A 23071-nucleotide genomic window follows, 5' to 3' on the forward strand; every position below is an offset into this window, starting at 1 on the left:
GCATGCGCCCGCTCGCTCGTGCATCGAAAAAGCTTCAAAGATCTCGCGTGTTCTCTGGTCACCCTAGCACTTGAGAAAGTTAAGCGGCCTTTGCAAAGTGGTGAACTCGGAGGAAGCAAGGCACAACGCTTGCAACAAGGGACGCACGAGGTGTTTCATAAAGTGCACGAGAAGAGAGGCGTACGAAATCCCCCTGTTTGCGGCAGCTCGTATATAGGACAAATGGGACGGTGTGTGAATGAGCGGCTTCGCGATTCCGGTAATGCGATTAAATCCGCCACAAGTTGCTTAATGCGTGAACGAGCCCTCGTGCGGGGCCTTGTTTGAGCAATGTCATCTCCTCAAGCGCTACGGTGACCTGAGGACACGCGACATCTTTGAATCTTTTTCGATGCACGAGCGAACTGGTGATGCGTCAGCAAACCGTCAGTTGATTTGTTGCCCAAGGATATAGCATTTCTACAATATTCACTACATCTTCTTTTTGTGTTCTTTCTGCATTGCCTTATATTGTCTGCGCTTAATAAAATTTATTCAATTATCAGTCAGCACCCGTGTTTGTCTCTTCCCTTTCTTCCGTTCCGTTTCTTCGGGCTGTTTCTTGCCACGAAGTTTTTCGCCATCTTGTTCACATTGTTAAAGAAATGTACACTGTACTTTTTTGCTAAACCTTTCCAGGCGTTGTTGATAGAAGCACTAGCTTGCTCCCCTGTGTCAAAGTTTTCTTTTTTTTTCATTTTGCCCAACACTTCTTAACCGTGCTGCCCACTTTTGAAACATGCGGAGGCTCCTCTTGTGAGCACGGCTTTGTTATTCTTTTTTTTTCTGCTGGACGCAGCCATGTTGGCTGCACTGGGCCGCGAGATCATTCAGATCTACGCGCTCGAGTCCTCCCCGCTGGCGGCGATCATCGAGACATTGGTGCAGATTGCACGGCTGGTGCCCTGCTTTTCCTACTCGTACGGGATGTCCAAACTGCTTCAGCTGGCGCACGAGAACGCGATCTGTAGCCGAGGGGGACAGGAGCTCCACTCGGCCTGCCACACCAGAACTGTCGCGAACAAGCTCTCTCTGCAACAGTGCTGCAAGTGTGCGTGTTTTACAGCATTAATTTGCAAAGCGTGTTTTACCGCATTATTTTACAGCTGTGAGCGCGCCACGCGGGCCCGCCGACGCACAGTGGCCTGAAATATGACCGCCGCACCGCTGACAGACAAACTGCCGAAGAATGCGCCGCAAACGAAACCAAATCCTAGTGTTACTTGTCCCGCGGCTCGGTGGCCGCATGGCAAAGCTTTGCTACACCACTCGGTTTCGTCGAAGTGGCGCCAAGACGAGAGCTGCTGTAGGCTTAACCAGGAGTAAAACAAAACCGAAAATGGGTCAAGAAATTCCGAGTATGGCGTGGGGACCATGCCACGACTGGGCGGGCCGTGCATGAATGCGGCCTTGCAGTTGGACCGAATCGAAGATCTATGCCTGTGCCGCCATCTTATCTCCGTCTCCCTTCACCCCCCTTTTTTGCCCCTTTTTCCTTCCCGCTGACTATTTTTACACTATTTAGGGAACACGCAGGACTCACTCTTGTTTTTGATTTTGTGTTTGCTTGTGTGCTTCTTGTTATCGTGTTTTCGTGCTGCCTTTTCGTCCGTGTTCTTTCCCCTTCCCTCACCTACCACCTTTCTAGCCAATCGGAATGCCTCACTTTCTCAAACTGTTTGAAACACCCCTCACCCGCGACCTCTCCTGCAGGGATGAGGGAAGTAACCCTCCCTCACAGAAGTTTTTGTATAAAGGCACAATGTGAGAAATTAAAATACAGCCCTGAAGAAGGAGTTTCCAACTCCAAAACTGTTGGCAACAAAAAACAGGAAACGTGCCAGTTGACTTCCCTTCACTATTTTTGGACTGGCCCATCGGACCTCATACCTCATAATCTCTCTCTCTTTCTCTGTATATATATATATATATATATATATATATATATATATATATATATATATATATATATTGGCAGTCAAGAAAACCTCGAAAAGCAAAGGGAAGGTTGTGGTGGGTCATAGAAAGAGTTGAAGAATTTTTTGAGTCGAAAAGAAAGTGGTGAAAAAATGCCCGCCGGGTGGGATCCGAACCCACGACCTCCAGAATACCGGTCTGGTGCGATCTTAACATAAAAAAATATCTTAACATAAATACTCGAGAAAGTGGTGGGGAAACAGCCCCGCCGGTAGCGTAGTGCTTATCGCACCAGACCGGTATTCTGGAGGTTGTGGATTGGGATCCCACCCGGCGGGCATTTTTTCACCACTTTCTTTCTGACTCAAAAAATTCTTCATCTGTTTCTATGACCCACCACAACTTCCCCTTCGCTTTCCGAGGTTTTCTTGACTGCCAACCCTTATTTTCTGTCTTATTTCCCCGGGCCCCTCATTTCCCATATATATATATATATATATATATATATATATAAAAGACATTGACACATATGAAACACATTTTAAAAATGAAGTGTAGTAACGTTGCAGGTAGCGTACTATAGAAAGAAAGTCCTCTTCCTGAAACTATAGTAAACTCATCGACTGAGAGACTTGAAATTTCGGGAGTACATTAGTGTCATGCCGTAGGGGCTCACTAAGGCGGGATTTTTGGAAATATCAATCTTAATTGACGAAAAAGGGGAAATTGTGTTTTCCTTATTTGGTGATTATCTCGCTCATCCGCTCGCATACCTAAGTGCTTTCTTGTTATATGTGTAGACCTCCAGAATTTCTAAAAAGTAGTTTTACAGTTCCACTCAAATTAACACTATTCTGACTAAGACATATAACTTTTAAACATCCAGCCATATTGTGTTCCTTCAGCATGACAAAGTACTCCCGATATTTCACGCCCCCAGGCCCCAGGTTGACTGGGCGTTTGTTAGGCCTTTTCACACAGGTTGGTGTGCAATATCAATATTCTTCTAATGGACAATTAAATTCCTAATATTCTTAACTTCTCAAATCTTAAATTTGTTTTTCGGCATTCCTTATCATCTGTAAACAAAAACTAATTTATATACTGAAGAGCCGACGATGTACCATATAGAGTAATACGTCAAAACGCAAAACGCCACATTCACTCCGAAATACAGATTCGCGCGTAAGGATCGGTTACGGCGAAAGATGGCTTTAGACATTTGCACGTGTTACATATATCATTAAAAACCTGCTCGATATCTCAATGGGAATAAGCGAGACAATCAGGAATCAGGACAGATGTTTCACTCCCTTAGGTGTATAAGTTGTAATATTCCAGCCTCATTGAGTCCTTACAGTATGATAGATATGTGCTCCCAAAAGTTAAACTTCCTGCATGCAAGGTGGAGAAAGCAACTTTACTGAGCAAAAAATAAATTTTGAGGTGGCTTCCTAGTCCAGAATTTTATGGACATTCCTGGTGCTGTCCTCTCGGTCAACTAACAAAATATGGTCGTTCGGGCTCAAGCTGTATAACATGCTCTCCCAATGCTCGCGGAAGGGTTGGGAATGGTGGGAAGGTCGGGGTTTCGTTCGCACTCCAAGACCATGTGATAGTGTGTGCTTAAAGTGCCGCAAAACTGACACTCCGGGGAGTATTGTGTAGGCAATAGATTATTTAGTCGTGTTGGTTTTCGGCTGGGCGTGTATGGACCATCCACTGAATCTGGCACTTAAATTTACAGATGTTGATTGAACAGACTTAGGAAAAATCCCCAAGATGAAGTAAGTTTCTCGAAAAAAATTTGGCATCCACCTCAATGCCGGTGTACGGCTGCATTGATGTGAATGACGAATTTTTCTTCGCTTAAATTTACAGAAAATCAGTCGCCTTGAGATATTACGATTGGACACGACTGTGTCATTTCCAGTCCTAAATCCTGTCGAGATCGGTGAGTGGAAGTTTGAGGGGCTACCGCACATGTTTACCGAAATTAAAATCTCCCAAGTCTTCTGCACAGCGATTTTATTGTATTCCCGTAACTGCTTACCAGAACAGGGTTTCTTTAATTTTGCAAATGCCTTGTTGTTGACCTGCGCACAATGGGGTCACAGACCAGTCGGAGCCGGACCCGTCCCAGTACGCGATACATCCGCTGGACGGGCACCCGTACTCGGTCTTCTACGAGGTGCTCACGCTGTGCATCGAGGGGCCCGTGCTGTTCGCCCTGCTCCTGCTGTTGGACGGCTCCTGGTTGCGTCGTATCGATCGCAAGCTCAGCACACCCGGGCCAGAAGACAGCGAGCCCGAACCCACCGCTGGCGGGGGAACAATGAAGGTGCGCCCTCTAAGGCTAAGAGTCGATGGTACCTGCAGAACGCCACCGCTCACAGCTAAACGCATTTTAGGGTACCTTTACTTTCGACTGCCACCGGCAGAACCGCATTGATCACCGAAGTGGAGCTAAGGGTATTTTCAGTGCTAAAGATCTTGTTTCTGGAATAGCTGTATAAGCTTTCTAAATATAGGAATAGCAATGGGTGCAAGGGTGCGCATTGAAGGACGCCATTTGAAAGACGGACGCTATTACACCCATTGCCTTATGCAATTGCCTTATGTTTAACTACTTTCGAATCATGCCGGTAGCCTGAGTGAGTTGAAAAGTAAAAATGTTAAATTAGGCTATCTTTCTCCGCGCTAATAAACTCAGCGAGAATTATGGCGAGTGAACACCCCTCTCTCATTCGAACGCCTTCAATATCTGTCTGCATACTGGGATACATGGCGTTGGTGGCAATATGCGCAATGAGTCGATTGATTGTCTCCTTTTTTATATAGTGCCCAGGGCAGTCAGCGAAACCGCTCATTACTGCGGTGAGCTCATGGGGAGTAGTTTGAGAGTGAACAGCTGGCACATTGTTGATAGGAATTCAACAATTACATCGCTCACACGGAAGCGGCATTATCGCTTCCAGCTTTCTGTCATGTTTAATCGAAGAGAGGATAAAGCTGGTCTCTGCTTGACTACAAGCGACTCTGTGCCGTTGTCTAGATAAAGTTACGGGGGCGATTCGTACCGCAGATCGTTTGCCCTTAATGTTACGGTGAGTCCGCTGTGTACGCAAAGTGAACGGTCATGCAAGCACCACACCCGAAATATCAGTGCAAGGTTCGTAATTTACAAATTGCGACATATTTAAAGCAATCCTAGAAAATTGTACCTTCCATAACGCAGTACATACCCAGTTGCATCGCCTCTGACAGGCACGTTTGAAATTTATCAGCGCGCGTTATAAATTAACAGCTGTGATGAAATACAATCGGTTCAGTGCCACCGCCAAATACCATTTTTAGCATAAAATCTATGGAGTGCGGCGGGAAGGCTCTTCTGCGTCCACTTTCTCCCTCATGAAATCCGCGACAAGGAGGCTACAGAGGAGCCTTGCTGAAGCACAAGATTGTAGATTTTTCTAATACATCTGGTAAGATAAAACTAATCAACCAATTAAGGCCTATTTATTGTCGCAGTTATCAGTGTCAGAGTAGAAAAAACACCGGAAATGGAGTGACAAGGTCCTGAACACTCAGGAAACATATTTCTATGAAACCGTCATGGTAAGGGTGTCCTGTGCAGCTGATGCACCGAGCTGTAATGAATTCAGAACTACGAGTTTACACACAACATTTTCTCTCTGAGGGGTATTTGTAAATCACCATCTTCGAACCAATTCCTTCACTGCATCATCTGCACAGACCCCTTGAGCGTCTCCATGCATTGGCATCTCAACAGCCTTGCAAGAACAGCATCGTCAATTAAGATTTTAACACCATTATATCTGCGCGCGCTCAAAACAAATTGGCCGCATATCTGCTCCCTTCGCTGCACATGTCGATTCCTTTGCCGCCCTGCCACATAAATGCTTCTCTTTTCTTCCCTGCCCACCTTTGACGCCCTTCCACTCCATTTTCGCTCACAATAGACAGGGCGTGCTAAGTCAGTTCAATTTTCCCGCGTACCCTAGTGCCCAATCGATTGGAACCGCGATTACTCATAGAGTTTCATACTAATGTATACTAGAGGGAAATCCAGCGCCACTGTCGAAGGGAAAGGCGCTTCGGCGAGCGTTCCGTCATGTACCGGGCACAGTAACTCTGTTCCGGGCAGGCACGTTCCACTTGTCCTTGGCATGGCTCATGATCAGGCTGAAAAGCTGGCTGTGGCTGCAAAAAAGCAACGATATTATTGCAGAAGGTTCTTTAAATTTGTTTGTTAGATTAATTTGTCAGTGAATATGCAAAAGCTTCAGGAACGATGAAACAGAAAAAAATGTTGCCTTTTTTTTGTTGTTTTTGGCTTCGAGACAAAAAAGAAGCCATATGGCTAGCTAAGCCAAGTAGGCAAGCAACGTCGCTAGCGGCAATAGCGCCGCCCGCGGCGTCCCGCCACTGCAGCGACAGATTTCCGTCTAGTATATATTAGTATGAAACTCTATGTGATTACTGGTGAACTTCAAATACCACCACGACGTCTAAACATGTGCAGCTTTCTCGCTCACGGCAGTCCTTTCAACAGTGATTACTCTGGAATTTTTTAGCGAGATGAAAAGTTATTTTGCACAGCTAATATTTGGGGTGAATACTCTCTTTGTGCACAGTGTGAAGTCGCGCACGTTGCGCGACTGGGTTCCTGAGCCATGGGAACTATCCCATAGAAATGCATGGGGACTTAGATTTGACAGCGAATTACACAAAAAAAGCATTCAGAAACCTGCAATGTTCTTTTAGCGCTTTAATCTTGTTGACTTCTAGCTTTATGCCCAATATCGCTTTCCTAAAGTGGTTTTTGTAGGTCCCCGAGAGGTTGTAATTTTGAGCGAGAAAGCTGGGTATGATTGGGCGGGAGTGATTTTTTATCTTGGTATCAAAACATTATTTACAACGCGCGTTTGTTTTACTTGCTATCGCAAAAATCAAGCGCACATCTGTTTTAAATAAAAAGAACACTGCGATCATCAGTTTAGTTTGGTCTTTTCTCCCAAATATGCCAAATGTTCTATTTTTTCTCAAAAGTGTTCCCAAGTATGAAGTACAGAACCAGGTTTAGTGGTTTGGCAATGTTTGGCAAACATTGTATAACATTTATAACTTTTGGCCTGTTGGCTGAATCTAGGCACTTACAGAAAAACATTTAAACAGAAAGAAACAAGATTTTGTGGTTTAAGTAGCCGCAAAATACTATTGTCTTTATATCTTGAACTGACTGTGCTGGGTTTCAGACCAACTTGGAACTTCTGAGAATGAGGTGGCGTATGTGCGGGCCACCAATGCTACCCTGCACAGCGCAGAACAAATAATACTACCGTACACCGACCTGAAACAGAAATTAAAAAATATCGTAGTAAGTGGCAAGTAGAGCAGAGTGAACCGGCAGACAAGAAGCTACAAGTAATAAAACCACAGTTGGGACAATACACAACTGATTCTCACAACAGAATAATGGAAGTTGCCTTAGCTAGGCTACAGATCGGTCGCACACACGCAAGGCACTCAAACCTGCTCACAGGGTCCTCCGAGACCCCTGTGGGCAAGGTACAGAGAACACTTATCCGTAATTAACAGATAACTAGTGATAAAGCACTCCAAACAACACTCATCAACACTTGCCGATAGTGTACAGACAACGTAATTCATAACACACAGCACACTTTATGGCGGACGCCCTAACGTTATCTCTAAGGTGCGTGTTTAGGTATTTAGCAGATGTTATATACAACACATATAATATCCCGCGTAGTCACAACCTGGTATATGCATCAGCCGCCTTCATTATGTTTTAATTTATTTCAGCGTTATTCTCATTGACTGATTTTAACACTAACATTCATGCTGCTATATTCATGCACAAACACATCTTTTTGACGTCTTTTTCCCTAAGCTGTCCTGGTGCCATTCATATAAAAAAAATCAATTCTTTTCTAGCAGGGTAAGTAAATTTGCTTTAGTTTTAACATGTGCAAGACAAACAGAAAATAACAGGGCAGCTTGGAAAAGTACAGCTGGAACTGTAAAACAACAAAGTTTGTTGCTATAGAAATCTAAATCGCACAATTATACCTTTTGCTTACGTATATCAGAATTCTTGAGCTATAACTCCTCTGGTTCATTTGCGTAAGAATTTGGTCAGTTATTTCGTGCCAGCAGTGGTTTGGAAAGTTAATGGCATCTTTTAAGAAACCAAGCTAATGCACGCTACAGTGAAGCAACGTTTCAAAACGTTGTTGACAGTGGTAAACTGTACACCACCATCTGCAGTTATGACGACACCCGTGCAGGCTACCAAGAAAGAAGACACGGATGTTGTCCAAGAGGACCGTCTGGTGATGATGTGCAGCAACAAGCAGCCTCCACCAGGTAGCACGATGCCGGCCATGTTGGTGTGCCGTTTGAACAAGGCGTACGGCTACTTGGAGAGTCACAGCGTACTCCGAGTAAGCAGCGCATATGCTTCTTGAACAACTTAACTCCCGAAATGAGTAGGAAGAGGAACGGAGTGGAATCCGCCAAGTTGTAGTGGTTCAAGCCATTTCTCCTGTAGAAGGAGCACCTCAGTACCAGTGCCCCTGGAACATGGCCGCTGTCTGTGCTCGAGAGACCAGCCGTCTGGTCCTCCGGCACGCAGCTGGTTAGCACACCCTCCCACTGCTGAACGCTGGGGGATGGGATTCAGGGGTGTAAGGGGTTCTCGTGCATCCCCGTGTTATTAGCGTCAGCTGCCCGTTGCGGGGCATGTTGAGCAATGCTGAGGTTGGAGGCCTGTTCCGCGGAGAGAGTGTTTGTAGGAAAGTGATGTGGTTTCTTTGGTGAGATCGGTTGGGGGACAGGGAGTGTACGGCGTGAGGAGGTTATGGTGTATCGTGCAAGGGTGGCGTGGGGAATACGTTGTATCGCCTGGTAAGGGGCTTCAATCCATTTTCGTAAATTCCCGGGCATTATTGCGCGGGCAGTGGCGAGAGCCACCTGATTCCCCTCCAAGGACTGGTCTTCCGGGTTTCAGGGGTCCACTCTGGTAGTGGATAAAAAAAAGGGGCTTGATTTAACGCCCTCTCCTTCTCGCATACGGGCTTAATAAAAGTTCGATGTGTTCATCGTTTTTTTTCTTCCTAGGACCTGACGTTCAGCGTTAAGGCGGGCGAGTGCTTCGGCCTGTTGGGTGTAAACGGCGTGGGTAAGACCACCACCTTCAGGATCCTCACGGGCGAGATTCTGCCCCACCGGGGTGACGCAGTCATTAACGGTTTTTCAGTCGTCAACAACCTGCCCCAGGTAAGATACTGAAGTACCATTGGGGGGGCGTGAATCATTTCTTTTTCATTGCTCTGTCACTTTCTAAGTGCCTCCGTCCGCGAACCATGCGATTTTTGACACATTTAGTGATTGTCACTATTCAGCGGCGGTCAGTTCTTGAAGATCTATAGTACATCGCCTTGATTTCTGGGGTAGCAACAGTGCGACTTGCTAGAGCACGTAAAGAAACTTATTGATTGCACGCTACGACACAGTGGGATAACACCTGCAATAAGTTTGAATAAGTCTTCTGTAGTAGTTCACATCCTGTTGCACTAATAAAAATGAATGCTTACGCCACCGTTTTATCGTGTACGCTAGCTTTTACGTGTATGTAGCATTGAAAATTTTCTGTTGTGCTGCGAGTGCTTCTTAAGTTACAACGTCCTTTCAGTGCAAAGCTATAGCTAAATGACAGGTACGCGCAATTACCATGACGAAGTACAGCTTTTACCATGCCAGCTGTCGCCTCCATTGCATTCGCCCTTGAGAAACGTTTCCCCGCCGAAACTTTGTCGTTTGCTGCAACCGTTTTGAGGTATACACCGCCAAAGAGCATATCGCAAAAAAAAATACCGTTGTTATTATGTGCCCCTTGCGTTTGGCACATCACCCAAAACATCTGTCCGTACACAGTCGTGTTATTGTTAATAAATATGAACACGCAGATCCTTGGGTCCTAGATATCGTAGAAACTGCTCCACCAACGCCCAGGCATTAATTTTACCAACTCCACTCTTTTCGCCCACAGTTCCAGCGTTACCTGGGTTATTGTCCACAGCGTGATGGCCTGCTTGACATGCTGACGGGTGTGGAGACACTGAGGTTCTACTCCCGACTACGCGGCATCACCCTTAGCAGGGAGTACTTGGAGACACTCTTACACATCTTCGGCATGGAGGAGATCGCCGACCAGCTGGTCGCAACGTACAGGTACAGTGATCCTTCCGTTTTTTACCGTTCGTGCTTTCCGAGTGGCTGTCTCTCTTCGTTGCCTATTTTTAACAGCGGAGCTGTTTGAGCTTGAGTTCGATTTGTGCCTGGCGTCGTTCAAAGCTCTAGGTAGCAAAATGGAGAGGAGGAAAATACTAAGCTATGAAGTCTGAGGAAAAGTGGCAAGAAGGCAAGGTGGCGACGAAGAGGTGTCGGGGGCGCACGCCTCAAGATGAAAAACGCTTCTCTTGGTCGGAATCGAACCAGGGTCCCCCGCGTTGTGAAACCGGCGTCTATCCAATTGCGCTATCATCGCATTAGGGGTGATGAAAATTTCCTATGGGGTCGTAGCGCGGGCGTCGGCTTCGGATTTTGGTTGAGTTGATGCAGACAGATGCCGGGTTGGGGAGGCGCGCGTCAGGGCTTGGCTACGCCTAGTGATAACGTAAGCTCTGACGTGCGATGGTTCTTATATTTGACACAGACGGCGAGGGCTCGGCTGCATCGCTTTCCAATTTATTCATAAGGAGGGTACACCTATAATACCACACAGGCACTTTCAACCGCGATTGAGAAGACGTGGATCAAGCTCAATCCGGATCCAGTGCTGCTACATAGGCAATTTTCAATCACGATCGAGCTTTTCGTGCGATAGGTGAAGTCCACGAGGAGCGAAGTGGGTTGAACTGGAGAAATGGAGAAGAGGGCCTTGTGGAGACGTTGCTGAGTGGTGCGTTGAGAGCGTGATGCGTACCTGATACAAATGTTGTCAGCGCAAATTGTGATGTTGACTCCCCGCGGTAAGCAGTGCTGCGGTTGCATGAGAGACAAACTAAAGAGCAATGGGCTTAAGACGGCTCCTTGTGCAACGCCTTTTTCTACGGGGACACGTGATGTGTCACCGTCCGAAGTGCACATGAAAAGTTGACGTCCAGCAAGGTTATCCTCGGTCCAGGCATAGTCTTCCTCCAACGCTATGTACCGCAAGATCCGTAAAATGGCTGTGTGCGTGACAGTGTTGTGGGCAGCTTTTATGTCTGAGAAAATTACGATTGGTATGTGGCTAGAATCCAATTCCTCAACTGACGAGATAAGGGTAATTATGTTGTCACTGGACGATCTGTGCCTACGGAAGCCACTCATCTCTTGCGGGTAAAAGCGTTTGCCCTCGAGAAACCAGGACATTCTTTTAGGTACCATCTTCTCCAGCAGTTTTCCAATTCAGTTCGACAAAGCTATAGGCATAAAAGAAGAATAGCACGTGGGCGGCCAGCTAGGCTTCAGAATATGAATAATTTGCGCGAGTTTCCAATCACAGGGCAGCTTACCGCTCACCCAGGAGTAATTGTACAATTCTAGGAGACGGAACAAAGTATTGTGAGGTAAGTGCGTAAAATTTGCGTGACTAACGCCATCCGGACCTGACACGACTTCGTGTTCACATCAGAGATTGCTGCTGTGAGTTCTTGCAATGTAAAATGCAGGTGAAATGCTGGAACAGCTGATTTGGAAGACTTAAGAAGTGAAAGTGTACTGAGAGTTGATGAGGAGAGGATCTTGCAATATTCTTCTGCAACTACTTTCAAAGGGGTGCGTTCGTGCAGTGAGAGGGCAATGAAAGGGTGCAGCTGCTTAGGTTGCGTGCGTAACCCTTTGATAACACGCTAGATACGCCTCAACGGTGTGTGAATATTTAACGTTGCGCAAACGTTCTCCACTGTTGTCTCTGAAGCTTGCTTAGGTCACGAATTACGTGTCTCTGAGCCCTTCGAGAAGCTCGTAAATCTTCTATAGATTTTGTGCGGAGGGCTCTTCACTCCGCATGGCGACGAATGGCGCACAATCTTTGGAACTCAGCGTCATTATTGGGTTGATTGAAGCGTTTCGTTCTGAAGCTTGTGGATTTCCGAAAACAGTGCAGTATCGTTCAGATAATTTGATCATCTTGAGTCACAGCCGTAATTCAGGTGCGTATAGCTTCCGTGAAGGCACTCGAGTCTGTGCACGCGACCTCTTCCTTGTAAATTTGTGAGGGAGAATAATGAGCTGAGATCAAAATCGGGTAGTGCATGGTCAATTCCTCTTGTCTCTAGATCCGTGCAGCAATTGAATTTCGCATAAAAACCAGCAGTGAAGAATGAAAGATCAATACATCTGGTTGTGTTGAGAGATTTGAGGGAGGTAATGCTGCCATCATTTAGTGGCTCAATGTTATGTGTAATTAGGACGTCTGCGAGTTTTCCTCCACGTAGGCTTGTTTGGGTATTGCGCCAAAGTTTATTATGAGCATTAAAGTCCCCATAGGTAATGTGCACCTTGGCAGTCGACGCGATGAGGTTTTCCAGCCTGGACTCATCAGACTTGGCATCTGGTGCAATGAATGCGAAAGTCTGAGAACCAATATTTGCGATTGCGCAAACGTAGTCATTTGTTTCGTGGGCCGGAACTGCAATTTCAGCTACCGGAACATTAGTACGGAACCCGATGAGAAGCCGGCTTGTACTGTTTACTCTTTGTGAGTGGAGGAAATAGTAACCACTTAAGCGGAAATTCAGATCTACTCGTGACTCTAAAATGACAATGAATTGGAATCGGTAAGTTTGAAGAAGGCGATGTAGATCACCGAGCTTAGACCGCAGACCACGAGCGTTTCACTGGAAAATAAGGCATAATTTTAGATGACTGCTCAAGGACACTGTTTGCGATGGTCACAGGCTGCCTTTATTGTCTCCCCATTGTGAATGGCACATTAGGTAGGGAGCAAGATGTCGTTAACAGAGGTTCCAGAGCCATGTTAGCAGCAACTTCCGGCAAGCTGCTTGAGGATGATATGGCGGAGATCAAGGCCCTTGAGTGCCTCAAATAACATGAACATTACCACTTTGCAGAAGTCGACTGGCGTTGTAGGACAGTGGGTCTCCCGTGGCGGTTCGGTTGCAGGCTGAGTCGCAATGGGTAGCACAGTATGAACGGAATCTTGTGTGCTTTGTTTTTGGTCTTCGGGATGGCGTTTTTGGGGCTTTTTTGAAGAACAAGTGCATAGGGCTTTTTTGTTGTAGCGTTGGTGTGCGACAAAAGCAAAGCCTGGGCAACTCTAGGTGTTGCACAAAGTACTTCTGGGTTCGAAGGCTGCTCGCGTTGCTTGGGAGCCCTTCCTTGGAAGTTGCTCAACTGGGCGTGCAAGGGTTACGGTTTTTTTTCTTTGGGCAGGCACAGAACGTTGCAGGATGTGGTCCTTCACAATTCGCATATTGAGGGTGCGCGCGCGAGGTGAAGTCTTTGTAGGGGTGCGTGCCTGCGCATATTTTGCCTCGGACTGGCCCAGTGTACTGCTTTCTAACATGATTGTGCCTTTGGCATCTAAAGCATTGGGTTCCTGTTCCCAAGTATTCCTCAATGGTATAACTGCGGAAGCCAAGGAAAACACGCTTTCGCAATGCACAGCCGTTTGGGAACTCCAAAAGCACTGTTTTCCGGCGACGCTCTGCCACTACACCATTTTCGCCCTGATCACAAGAGACTTGCCTTTCGGCAGATGTAAAACCTTGATTACGCAGGTAGGAAAGGAGCTTTCGTCCGTGTACTCAAGAGAGACGGCGGGGTAGAGGTATACAGCTTTGCTGTAAAAGTCTCGTGTATTTGAAGCACCAAGCATTCTAGCGCGAGGCTTTGGAAAACGAGCGTTCCGGTTATATTTTTGTAACCGTTTTTGCCCAAGGAGATGAAACATTCATGGTGAGGCGTTGAAAAATGAGTGTCTCGGTGTGTTCTTTTAGGGTGGGTTGCGTTCTAGCGTGATGCGTTGGAAGACGAGAGTCCCGGTGTTTTAGTACCCTGACCACATGACACGACGAGGACAGGAGACGCCGACAGCCCGCGCCCACAGGGGCTTCGCCATAACAGAATTGTGGTTGAGCGTCATCGCTCGTTTTAAGTCGTTTGATAACCCTTCTTGACCCGTCAACTTCTTACACTTCACTCAAGTGTTCCACTTCATGCCATGCAGTACATTGTCCATCACACGTTTAAATGCAGCAGGGACACTACACAGTTCAAACGGCGTGACATTGAACCCATAAATTTCATCGCGTGTTATTAACGCCATTTTCAAGTCAAGAAAACCTTGGTTCTCTGATAGTAGTCGAGAGGGTCTTCATCGTTCACATGCGGCTGGTGTGAGTATGTGTTTGTGCGTGCGGGTGTGCTGTGTGGTGTGTGTGTGTGCGTGCGTAAGCGTGTGTGTGGGTGTGCTTTCCCTTATACTTCATTTGTGTAAACGCAAACTGCAAAAGCACGCTCTTTAGAAGTGCAAGAGAATGAATTTAACAGCAGGGTTCATTCATATAGCCCATACCAGTGATAGTGCGCATACATCAATATAGCATTGAACTGGCATGAAATGGGGCTCAGCGGCAGTGCGTGAAGGATTTTCTGTTTAAAGCAAAGCTTGCAACCTCACACTAATGATTTCAAAACGCGGAAACGCGCTGCAGGTAGGCCAGCCTACATTGACGTACGATGATGATGACCGTGGATGAAGTGAGGAGGACGAGAAGCAAATTTAATTTAGCGAGCGTTCGGTGCTGATGCCAGGAAACCCGCCTAGTGGGGGATTTCCTCTAGTGTCGCATACCCGGGCCTGCATTGGCCAACCGGGTGCTCTCCACAAGGCCACACTCGGAGAGTAAGGGACGGGGTTTGTTGCCACCCCCATACCAGGTGATATAGGGTGCTAGGGTGGGGGCAAAATTTGCAGGAGGCGGTGTAGAGGGGGGTATATTTCATAGAGTAGGGCATTGTGAGGGTAAGGGTTTGAGTCGTAGGAATATTCTAGCTTCGGTTCTAGATAGGTGCGGGTTGGGTGCTGGGAATTGTTGGCGTCCGTGCCGGTAGTGGGCGAGTTCGCAGGGGTGTAGGCTTCAGGATGTCATCAACTTGTAGATTATCATCCTCTTGGGAAACGGCCCAGTGTATATGGGCAGCGGCGTGTGCCGTATTATTTGCCTTGAGGGATTCGTGGGCAGTTGAGACAGTGTTCAGTTCTGGAAGTTTTTATTTTGTTTTAGTATAGGTAATGCTGGTAGGGACATTTGTCAAATGAGGAAATCGCGGCATGCAGCTTGGGAGTCTGTCAGTGTGACTGAAAGGTCTTTTCAAGTGGTGGCGGCTAGACTGATAGCAACTTCTTCATCTGTTTCTATCGATTTCGTAATGGTCGTTACTGCGGTTAATTTTTTTCCGTTGGCGTCGGTCACACTGGCAGCGTGGGCAGATCTGTTGAGGGTATAGAAGAAAAATTAAAATGCTGCCTTGCGATGCTTGGCAACAGCTCCGTAAGCCCCGCCGCTACAGGTTAATGGAAAGTAGAGGAAGGAAGGGAGAGAGTAAACTTTATTTTGCGAAAAAAAGGAGCACGTGGTCGGATTCCTCATTTCAGGATCCCATTGGAGCTTGCTGCCTTCTCCGCACGTTCTAACCGCCGAAGCTGAGTTTTGCTGCTGAAGCTGGAGAGTTCTCTCTCCCACTGCTGATGGAAAGGGTTGGGAATTGGGCGAACATTTGGGTTTTTCTGGCAGGCCCAGACCATGTGGTAGAGGGTACAGATCCCACCACAGTGTGAGCAGGTGGCGCTGTAGAGAGGGGGGGGGGGTTGGTGGCGGGAAGTTTAGATAGGTGTGGGAACGTGTTTGTCTGCAAAAGCCTGAGTTTATGCTCCTGTTCCTTGGTAAGTGACGGGTGGGCAGGAGGATACTCTTGCCTGCTCAGCTTGTAGGGCTGTGTAATGCCTTGGTATGTTACTAAGGGATGAGTCACTTGAAGCCAGTCGTCTCGCGGTGCCCGGTAGGCTAATTTTCGGGATGTCGTGTGGACCATGACATTGCCGCGAAGGAACGAGTGGCAATGTCATGGTCCACCAGACGGATCCAAACCAGACGGATCTTGCGTTGAGGGGGTCGCTGGAGAAGGATTCTTGCAGCTGGTCTTGATAATCTTCCGCGTAGGTAGCTTCGGCATGCTGCTTGAGCGTCAGTAATGATTCCTTTGGCTGAGGTGTGGGCAATGGCACGAGCGATGGCTGCTTCTTCTGCTTGGGTAGTGTTGATTGCAGTGTGTCACTGGCGACATGCTCGGTGCATGTGGTGACGACAGCTGTAATGGCATCCGTGCAAGTGTAGTCCGCAGCGTCCGTGTACACAGTTTTGTGGTTGGATCCATGGACTATATCTAATGCCTGTGCTCTCGCCGCACGTCTTCCTTGGTGAATCTGAGAGCGCATATTCCGGGGAATGGGAGCCACATGGATGTTTTGCCTTATGGTTGTGGGTATGTCCATGAGTATTGTATCGTAGGCGACCAAGCAGCTGGCGTCCTGTTGTTGTGGTCGCTAGACGGTGGTGCTGGTTTACCAAATGAGCCTCTATGAGCTCCTCCACAGTGTTGTGTACTCCCAATTTGAGAAGGCTGTCCGTCACTGTGCACATGGGGAGACCAAGTGTTTGTTTATATGCTTTCCGAATGAGTGTATCAAGCTTGCTTACGTCGCTTTTGGAGAGTATCGCATACGGGATGGCATAATTGATGCAAGAGATGATGAAAGCTTGGACAAGCCGTAGTGTTTCTGCTTCCTTCATCCCTCTAGTATTCGTGATGAGTCGGCGGAGCATGTGAAAAATTTGCCCTGTTGTTTGAACGAGGTGCCGAAGAAGTATAGAGTTGGTGCAGTCTTCTTGAAAAGTCATCCCCAGTATCTCTATGTGTAGGAAAGGCGTGATCGTAGCTCCGTCAAGTGTAATTTGGATGCCTGGGTCTTGCTGTTTTCTACTTTGGTGTTTCTGGACAAGGAGAAGCTCAGATTTCTGTAGAGAGCAGCACAAACCACACGTGGTTGCATAAGCTTGCACGATGTCAGCACCCTGCTGAAAGTGATCTTGCATTTACCCTACCGACCCTGCGCCCGTCCATAACGTCATATCATCGGCATATAGGCCATGTCGAAGGTCAGGAATGGCATCTAATAGTTTGGGAAGGCCGATGAGGGCGATGTGAAATAGCAGTGGGGAAAAAACTGCGCCCTCTGGCGTGCCTCATCCTCCAACTTGAATGGGAGGTAATTGCGCGTCACCGACCTTCAGGATTGGTTGCCGGTTTGTAAGAAAATCCCTGATGTAATTGTATGTCCTGGCTCCCAAGTGGAGGTTATTGAGATTGTTCAGGATTGTTTGATGATTTACATTGTCAAACACCCCATTTAAATCAAGGGCGAGAATTGCTTTACGCGTATGATTATTGTCCTGCACCATGATTTCCTCTTTGAGCTGAAGAATATCTGGGGCACTAAGATTTGGTCTGAATCCGTACATGGATGTAGGAATTAGGAAAGTATCTTCTAGGTATTGTTGGAGGCGAGCGAGGATGGCGTGCTCGAGTAGCTTTCCCATGCAGGACGTTAATAAAATGGGGCGGAGATTCTCGACGCTTGGCTCCTTTCCTGGTTTCCGTAACAAATGAACCTCAGCCGTCTTCCAATGCGGCGGTATGACTCCCTTTCCCCAACAGACATTCATGAATTGTGTGACGGATGTGACGGAGTCACGGTCAAGGTTGGTCAGTATCTTGTTTGTGATACGGTCTTGGCCGGATGTGGTATTTCTCCGTATCTTGGCTAGCGCTGCCCGTACCTCCGATTCGTCAATAGGCCATCCAGGTGGGGGTTCTGATCGCCCGAGTAGTCTGGAGCTGAGTTTCGCGGAGATAGAGGCAGGTATCTTTGCTTAAGCATTTTGAGGAGGTCGTCCGTGGTGCCCGGGAAGGTGTGCAATTGTGTTTTTCATTGTGTTGGTAGTTTCGCCTTTACTTTTACAAGGGTCAATCAAATATCTTAGTAGTCGCCATGCCTTGTACCACCGAGGCTGTCGCAGATCGTAAGCCAATTGTGCTTGCAAAGTTCAGTGGCGTATTTGGCCGCGTCTTGACTCAGGGCTGCAATTTGCAATTTGAGTTTGCGATTGTGCATTTGCCTCTTCCATCTGCGGATGAGTGACCGGCGAGCTTCCCATAAGTGGAGTAGTTTGGTGTCTATACGTGCAACCTGTGTAGTGATATTTAGCTGTTGCGTTGTGCCTTTTACATCAGCTCGTAGCGCTTGCGTCCAGGTGTTCATGTCCTCTATCTTGGAGCTAGGCAGCTCAGCCCTGCGCTCGCGAAACTTGTCCCAGTTGGTTATTCAAACTCCGCCTAGGGGTGCTCGGTATTCTTCCCCGTAAAGGGTGGTTGAAACGACTGAGTGGTCACTACTTGGTTTTTCCTTCAGGTTCACCCATGTGGCGTGGTTGATGTCTTTAGTAAAAGTCAAATCGGGGCACGTGTCGCGAGTCACACTGTTGCCCATTCGCGTCAGCGTACTGCAGTCCGTAAGTAGCACCAAACCCTCTTCGCCCACGCAGCGAAGGAGCTCATTGCCTCTCTTGTTGGCATATCGGTATCCCCATATGGGGTGGGCCGCATTGAAATCCCCAAGGACAATGAGGGGATTGGAGCTCGTAGTGGTAGTTGCTTGTTGCACTGTGCGGTCAATGCAGTCTTGCTTATTTTTTGGTCTGCAGTAGACATTGAAGATAAACATGTTTTTAACCTTGTGTACGTTCCTCGGGGTGAGCGCGGTGAGGATGCTAGTTTGTTCTGCTTGTGTTATGGCGTGGTGTATGGCATTGATGGATTTCTTGATTAGCGTGCAAGAATTAAACCACTTTGAGTCTTCATGTGGGATATAACCTGGAAGCCTAGCGTGTGCATTGGTTTCTTGAAGCGCAATTACGTCGGGTGCAGTGGACACTGATTCAATGTACTGCTGGAGTAGGCCAATCTCGTTTTTTATGCTCCTGCAATTCCATTGCCAGATTATGGGTTCTTTGGACGTTCCGGCATCCTGCCTATGCAGGGGCGTAGAGAAGTCCTTGTCTGCCATGTCTGTCGTGGTCAATCGATGGTACGGCTTTTCTCTCCGAGATTACCGGCTGAGGGACGGCGTCGGTTGACTTTCCAAGTCGTCAAGGCGGTTCAGTATGAGCGTATTTGTTTGCTGGCACTGTGCCATGACCTGTGCGAGTGAGCTGACCTGTGCAATGAGAACACCAAGTTGGTCATTAACAGTTTGAGCATGTTTTGATGGCTTCCTGGCATTCTGTTCTGACGTCATCAATTTGTGTAGGAACGGTGCACGATTCGGAGTGGTTGTTTTGCTCGCGTCCGAGATTTTGCGTTTTTTCCCTACCCCTGCTTGTGTTTGCTAGAGGGAGGAAGTGACGTAGGTGCGCGACGGCACTACTTATATAGGCCTCACGCCAAGTTCTGGAGTGAACGTTGGCAGCCGTTCCCTATAGCTCGAATCTGTTCGGCATGCTGTAAGGCTGTTAGCCGAGGAACGTGAGGCTTAACATTGCACTTTGAGATTTAGGACGTTATACCTACAGCCACATTTTGAGGTTCGACATTTTGAACCGGCACCAACTAAAAAAAAATTGCTCACTCAACGCTAAGCAGCAGGTACCAATCCGTGCCGCGGAACCCAAACCCAAACGATGGGTCAACCGAGTGCATACCCGAAAGTTAACTGCGGTTTTTCTAGAAAGGTGGTGCATACCTTGAGAGTAGCACATACTCGCGACGTGGGATTCGCCAAACAAGGAATAATCCATCGCGAGAAAGCTTCGCGTTGAACCGTCGTCGTTACATCCATCTCGAAGACCGTATCTCCCTGCGTGTCCCTCGTGCAGCGGCGGCAACCGGCGGAAGCTGTCCCTGTGCGTGTCTCTGCTGGGCATGCCGAACATGGCGCTGCTGGACGAACCGTACGATGGCATGGGAGCCACATCACGGAAGCGCATCGTCAACTACATCAGCTCGCTGCAGCGCGTCGCCAAGATCTCCATCCTGCTCAGCTCGCACAGGTGACTCTTCTCACCTACGGCCTCGCTTTTAGGCTTTACCATTGAGCAACCGCTTTAAGCTCTACTAGCGTGTGGGCCGCTGCCACTACAAGTAAGGTTTCCACCCTCGTGAATGTCGCAAAAGCACGCGTGATGCCTAGAACTGTGTAACAATGCGAAGAAGAAACCCTTCGTCGGACCTTCTGTTGATCGGCTGTTGAACTTTCTGTTGAACATTGTGGACGCGCCTGTCGCCATTTCATCTGCCCCCTGGACAGCACCTGCGAAGGTCGTTCTGCTAGCTCGCCATCGCCAGTAGCCTCCTGTTTGTCCTCGTCTGTACCTTCGATTCACCTTTCAGGGTGGCTCTTATTGCACGTGCTACAGCGGCGTACCCTCATTTGTCAGTACTCTTCCCCTTTCTCAACGCGCGCTGCATCGTCCTTTTCGAGGTCCCTACCCGGGCGCAGCCGTTTTGCTTCTCCGGCGCACGATCCCATTTTTTATGCGATTCTGTGTACATCACAGCCATAAGCTGTACCCCCCCCGTTTAATAAAATATATATCCAAGTCGAAGCCCACAACGCATGCACTGGGTCCCCTCTAGCAACCAGTCATGGCGGGGAAGTACTGTGGCAGATACCTGCTCGGCACGCCGCATTCTGGGCGCCTGAGTTCAATTCCCATTCAGACCAAAAATTACAAAATTTTTACGACCCAATTTCTTTATTTTATTCTTTTTAAGCACTTATTGCGATTTATTATTGCATATTCATTCTGCGATGGTACCCGCCCTCGACTGACATGCTTCGTACACAGTGACGCGGCTCTGCAAGAGTAGCGTATTTTTCGCGCAAAAAACGTCAACATTCGGGCTATGTTATGTTCTCACTGGTAAAGGGGAGGACGCAAGGAATGCGAGATCACATAAACCTTCAAGTAAACAGCAATATGGAAACTATAGGTGTTAAGAAACAGGTATTATAACGTGAGAACACGACCGTCTCGGATCCAGAAGTCCATATACTTCTGGTAACCCGTGCTGCCAACGCCGCTGCCGGCTCTTGCTCTTGCTCTTAGATTTTTTTTTTTTTTTGGGGGGGGGGGGGAGGGAGGGGAGAATCGATGGGTGAAAAGGGCCCTGAAACTGTCTTACTTAGGCTGTCAACTCCTTATCAGGCCCTGAGGGGGAAGGGAATGGAACTAAACAGGAATAGGAGGGTGCAAGGGAGGAATAACGAAGAAGAGTTACCACTGCGACTGCGACCACCGCGTACAAAACATTTTACAAACACAGTATCCTGGCGTCATGCTGCGTACGGGAGAAGTTCTCGACAGGAACGGTGAAGCGTACAGGCGAGGCTGTGCAGTGAAGAGCTGTCCTCGGTGGTCCGAAGTCTGGAGAGTTTGCTGGGTGAACGCCCGAGCAGACAAGCAAGTACTGGCAAGCGGAAGCTTGCGTTCGACGGCCAGACGCAGCAGAGCGCCCCCCGCCCGAAAAACGAACACCCATGGCCCGCGATGTATGGCCGGAAAAATCGCGAACCGCCCCTTCCGCGCCAGGGCGAACGAAAAACACGTCGCACCACACGACGGCCGAGGCCAAACTCTCTCGCTGCCGCCCTAAACCCGGCTGAGGCTCAATAAAGTGATTCCGCTTCCTCCTGTCCATCGCAGCCGGCGGCACTGGGAACCAGCGTGCCAAAGAATTGCAGCGTAGGGACGGCACGCTCCGCCGGGTAGAGCTAAGTTTATTCTCCGAACTCGCCAGCTTCCCTTGGCTTGCAGTGGGGCCTGCGACTGCTCGCATATGACGTAGCGGTCGTACCAATCAGTACCGATACTGTACCGATCACTAAATACAATACCGGCTATCAAAGAGAATTCGTGGTTAATTCTAGATATGTTTCCCAGCTATGCGAATGCCAACGTACACAAGTAAACCACACAGCTACCATACCCCCCTGCTCGACTAGAATTCTTTATTTTCGATAAGTTTCGTTCGTTTAAACATGCGGAAACTTGGTCACCTTTCGCTTTACTTCGAGGAGCTTTCTTTTGACGTGAAGCTCGTCTATGCACGTGCAAAAGTTCACATGGAAGGCTCAAATCTGTATAAACACCCTAACAGGGTCATTCTGTTCGTGGAAGCACCGCCATTGTTTCGCGAAAAAAAAAATGTCTTTGCAGTGAAGCGCGCACTAACTGAAAGCAACCTTTTCAACGGCTGCGGCGTTTTCACTACAATTGGGGCTCCACGCTTCTAGAAGCTCCGCCGGGGTGGCTTAAGAAAAACCCCATGGTAAAGATGGATAATGCAGCCTTCCCCGGTCAATGCCTACGGTGAGACGCACACTTACCTTCGGGATATTTTTTCGAGCCACTGCCCCCGTACCGAAGTGATTGGAACTTGGTGGAAAAAAACTAGGTTTACCGCTCGACTTCCGGGTTTTCTCAGCTGTACGCAGCCAATACCATCGCGTACGATATGTTCACTGAAGGTATGATGCAAGAACGTTACAGGATCTTTCAGAAATGGACCTTTTTCCAGTAGCGCTCTGCGCATGCGCTACTCTCGCTCCCAGCAACCGATCCGCCATTCTTGGGGGGCAAAATGTAAAGAAAACGACGCCATATTGGATTGCCAGTGGCGAATGTCGAGCTATCTAAATGCTGCTCTGTTTTCCGAGCCCTAAAATCGGCCGACAGGAAGGCGCTACGGCTGCCAGGAAACGCTTTATCTGCCACCAAAACCACACGTGGCGTCTGGGATGGCTACCTCAACTGCGCAGGGCAGGCGGAAAAAAAGAGGGCGTGTTCTTCTATAATCTCCAAGTGTGCTTCGGGCGGCCGCCGCAAGAGGGCTACCCTTCTGGAAAAGTTTTGGAATCATGTCAAGGAACTATAGG

The 23071-nt window shown here is 48.0% G+C and overlaps 1 protein-coding gene across 1 annotated transcript in view; it reads left to right on the plus strand.

Moving 5' to 3' along the window:
- The first annotated feature begins 840 nt into the window (after nt 1-840).
- Nucleotides 841-23071, plus strand: part of LOC144168239 (ATP-binding cassette sub-family A member 7-like) — a 32795-nt gene continuing 10564 nt past the window's right edge. Inside the window, exons 1-6 of the mRNA XM_077697266.1 lie at nt 841-1090; nt 4074-4297; nt 8292-8447; nt 9124-9282; nt 10055-10236; nt 20010-20183. Coding sequence (XP_077553392.1) covers nt 841-1090; nt 4074-4297; nt 8292-8447; nt 9124-9282; nt 10055-10236; nt 20010-20183 — 1145 coding nt within the window. The remainder of the gene's footprint in view (nt 1091-4073; nt 4298-8291; nt 8448-9123; nt 9283-10054; nt 10237-20009; nt 20184-23071) is intronic.

The sequence above is a fragment of the Haemaphysalis longicornis genome, unplaced genomic scaffold (assembly GCF_048455015.1).
Source record: "Haemaphysalis longicornis isolate Haplotype H1 unplaced genomic scaffold, Haemaphysalis longicornis Haplotype H1 scaffold_2, whole genome shotgun sequence".
Classification (NCBI taxonomy): Eukaryota; Metazoa; Arthropoda; class Arachnida; order Ixodida; family Ixodidae; genus Haemaphysalis; species Haemaphysalis longicornis.